This window comes from Trachymyrmex cornetzi, unplaced genomic scaffold (assembly GCF_001594075.2).
Source record: "Trachymyrmex cornetzi isolate Tcor2-1 unplaced genomic scaffold, Tcor1.1 scaffold1411, whole genome shotgun sequence".
Taxonomy (NCBI): domain Eukaryota; kingdom Metazoa; phylum Arthropoda; class Insecta; order Hymenoptera; family Formicidae; genus Trachymyrmex; species Trachymyrmex cornetzi.
This window is the reverse complement of record NW_017295996.1, coordinates 33,351-37,688: the sequence shown is the minus strand read 5'-3', so window position 1 is coordinate 37,688 and position 4,338 is coordinate 33,351. Positions and strand designations below refer to the sequence as shown.

General features: G+C 31.0%; 1 protein-coding gene across 1 annotated transcript in view; it reads left to right on the top strand.

The window, feature by feature from the left end:
• Positions 1-4,338, top strand: part of LOC108757415 (uncharacterized) — a 14,889-nt gene that overhangs the window by 6,815 nt on the left and 3,736 nt on the right. Inside the window, 1 exon segment of the mRNA XM_018501825.1 lies at positions 3,553-3,845. Coding sequence (XP_018357327.1) covers positions 3,553-3,845 — 293 coding nt within the window.

Genomic DNA, 4,338 nt, shown 5'->3' with positions numbered 1-4,338 from the left:
TGATTGGGAAAGCGAGGAGATAGTGGATTCTGAGAGATGGTTGCACAAAAGACGCATTGCTGAAATGCTATATATTAAGTTACAAAAGAACAGTTTAAATCTCCAATCAGACACAGATTATTTGCACGATTCATATTTGCCCATCCTTGAAGGCATTCGATAATTATATTAAAAAGTTCGCGCAGACGTATAACGTACTTGTAGTTATTGTCACATTGTATACATTGTGTGACTTTGTAATCTCATTTGACTGTGATCCGTTGACTCACATAGATGTATATTATAATTTTTGACGAATTTAACATCTCGATGTAATGCGTGTGATATTATATATTTTTGAGGCTTCACGTTCATGCTGGTGAGTTTCTTGTTCATCATAGTTTTTTATTGAATTGATTATTAATGGCATTGGTTAATTATCTAGATTTCCTTTGATTCAATTGCCACAAGACTAATCAATCTCGTGTATTCGAGCCAATGAATACAAGGATGGATTTGCCACTCTCTAGTTCGGATTAAAAGTCCAATTGCTATATTGTTTCACTGAAGATGGCCCGTATGATGGCCGAAACGTTTGAAGAATAATAAATATAAGTAATTATGTGAAAAAGATTATTTTATGTTGCAAGACTTACCGCAATATTGACTCTCACTAGCCCGTTTTATTATATTTAATTTGACAATCTCGAGAGTTAAAATTTGATAATTAGTATTTTTTAAAGAAATATATTTGTTAACCAATAAATAAAAATAAAATTAAAATCTAAATAAAATTAAAATCTGTTATCTACTTTTAAAATTCTCTGTAAAAACCAAGCAAAAACATCATCTCAATAAAACACTCACCAACGTGATCGCAGTTATCATTTCTTAAGAAGAAATACTTCGTCAAATTCATCATAAAATCGTGTAAAATATAAGAGGTAGTATATACCAGTCAGATAGTAGTAATACACAGTCACTATATTTAATATGATAACTGCGATCACGTTGGTGAGTGTTTTATTGAGATGATGTTTTTGCTTGGTTTTTACAGAATTTTAAAAGTAGATAACATTTTAACAGATTTTTATTTTATTCAGATTTTAATTTTATTTTTATTTATTGGTTAACAAATATCTTTCTTTAATTAGAATATCATGAAATTCCGAACATTCGGTCAGTAAATCGCTTGCAAGTAATTCATGGTTCCGTGAGGCATTCATCAATATCGCTATATACATTGGATAACTTTTATCACGATTTGTCTATGATGATGGAAATAAATTTTAAGGTTGTGAATTTTGTTTTATCCGAGGATGACTCAATCCGAAACATGTTGTGTAATGTGTTTTACAATAATAAGATTGGAAATAAGACCGTTTATGTTAGAAACATTACTGTAAATACGAAGCGCCACACCTCTGTCAAGCTAGCAGGACCAAATGAGCAGAATCGAAAAAGATCTTTCGAACTATTTAGTGCTCATTTTGTGCTAATTTGTGCTACAAAAAACAATTTTGTACCATATGCCATTTAGAAGAAACGTGTGGCACTGCCGGCTTAATATCAAGCTAACAAGCCACAAGGAAAAAAAAAGAAAAAAATAAAAATAAAAATAGATTTGAATAGTACTGATTTTGTGCTAATTTGTCCTATCAAAAAAAAAGTTAATATATTGATCCATTCCTCAAGAACTAACTCCTAATTGAATTAAACACTATTAGGTTCAAGAGCAAAGTACCCTTCGTCATGGGCAGAATCAATCGCTACTTCCACAATACAAGCATCATAATTTGTGCTGCCAAAATATGAAACTTCAGATTTTATGCTCGCGCCGTTCCTTCGAAAACTACCCCCGAACCCTATCAGGCTCAAGCGTAATGTACCCATCACCACGAGCAGAATCAGTCGATACTTCCACAATAGAAGCGCTATAATTTCAAGTCTTAATGCTTAATTAATTAGTGTGAACTATATACATTTTTAATTCCGTAATCTGCGCGTCGAATTGCTTTCCGATCTTGAAACGTATCCATACACAGAATAGTATTTTATAATTTTTTATGCTAAAACACATGTTATAAGAACATTAATAATTATTTAGTGGGAATCAGATACAGATATCCGGTATTTCATGCGGACACCATTACCATTTGAATCCCAGGTATCAGGGCACAAAGTCAGAAACTTCATATTTTGGCGGCAGAAATTAAAGCGCAAATATTGTGGAAGTAGCGACTGATTCTGCTCGTGGCGAAGGGTACTTTACTTTTGAGACTGATAGGGGTCGGAGGTAATTTTCGAAGGAACGGTTCGAGCACATAATCTGAAACTTCATATTTTGGCAGCATAAATTATAAGGTTTCTATTGTGTGAGTAGCGATTGATTCTGTCCATGGCGAAGGGTATTTTGCTCTTGAACATAATAGTGTTTAATTCAGTTAGGGGTTAGTTCTTGAGGAATGGATCAATATATTAACTTTTTTCTGATAGCACAAATTAGCACAAAATCAGTACTATTCAAATCTATTTTTATTTTTTCTTTTTTTTTCTTGTGGTCCTGTTAGCTTGATATTAAGCCCGCAGCACCACACGTTTCTTCTAAACGACATATAAAATTATTTTTTGTAGCACAAATTAGCACAAAATGAGCACTGAATAGTTCGAAAGGTCTTTTTCGATTCTGCTCATTTAGTCCTGCTAGCTTAACAGAGGTAAGCGCCACTACAGTCTGAATGTTAAGATGTTATATATATTCATAACAATTATATATATTCATTTAAATGAATTAATTTCAGAAATTATAATTGCGTACCGATATGGTTGTCGGACTTTCAGCGCAATCTATCTGAAATATTAATAATCCTCCAAATTTCCCAAATTTAATCTTAAAAAGCTGTAATAAATTTATTACGAAAAACATTGCCTCGGCCGGGAATCGAACCCGGATCTCTTGCATTCCGTGCGAGCGTCCTAAGCCTTTAGACCACCGAGACATTTGTGGGCACGCAATTATAATTTCTGAAATTAATTCATTTAAATGAATATATATAATAGTGTTTTACAATGTATTATTTATAAAATTTTGTTTATACATTTTATATATCATATTATAGTTCTTGCATTTATAATTAATTACGTTGACTCTTATATGCCCTATACTTCTTTGTATTAATTTCAAAAAATTATTTTTTTCTTAAAAATATTCAATATATTAATATTTTTTTAATTATAAACGATTGAAAAATTAAACTTCAAAGATAAAAATAAATAAAACTTTATTTCTTCGTTTAATTTTAAATAGCTGTTACATTTTAACGTAATTTTAAAGTTAAGTTACTAATTGTAAGACGTACATATAATTCTATGGTGATAATTAATAAATCGTGAAAAAATATATCAATGATACAAAAAATAATCTTTTATAACATACAAATCTTTCATGGTAAATTATTATAACAGCAGAAATTTTGTTTATATTCAATTTGATCTTGTTTATATTCATTCTCGTATATTTTCGTACTTATTTTAATTATTATTTTGTATCTATTTTAATTGTTAATTTTACAGAGGAATACGTATCGACAGCATCAAATGTATACATGCCAATAGGCAACGGTGGCTTTCTAGTTCGCAACAAAGGATGTCGGTTACCAGCAATGGATCCTTTAGATCTTGCAGTTCGACGTTTTATAACAAAAGATATGTTCGAATGCGAGTACGGAAATTTTCCACCATTAATTGAATCGAACAATACCGCGCTATTCGTTAATCCACTAACGTGGAACGAATTTCATAACAGTCCGGGCGGTATAAGCTGCTGCTGGCGACCATTTTGGCGAACGAAAGATAATGACAATGCTGTCTTATATATATATATATATATTATCACGGTTGGGTAAGTTAATATTTTCTTTACTAACTAAATTAAGATGAAAGTTGAATGAACAAAATACTAATTCAGTTAAAGTTACGTTAAGAATTAATTTTATTGAATTAACTAAAAATTAAATAAAGAGATTAAGAATTAAATAAAAAATTAATTTTGAAAAATATATATATATTATGGTAAATATCTTGATCAGGGGACCCCATCTCCAATGACCTTGACCTTGACATATGTTTTCAAGGTCATGACCCTGAGTGACCTTCAACAAGTTTTAGCCGTCGCTCGTTATTCGTTAAAAAAATATGAACAAAAAAAGTTCAGATACATAACACGAGAATTCCCTACTTTAAAATATGTTTGATAGTCGTGCACTGTAGAGGATCTCTCCCAATGACCTTGACCTTGACATATGTTGTCAAGGTCATGACCCTGAGTGACCTTCAACAAGTTTTAGTATTTAAATTTTA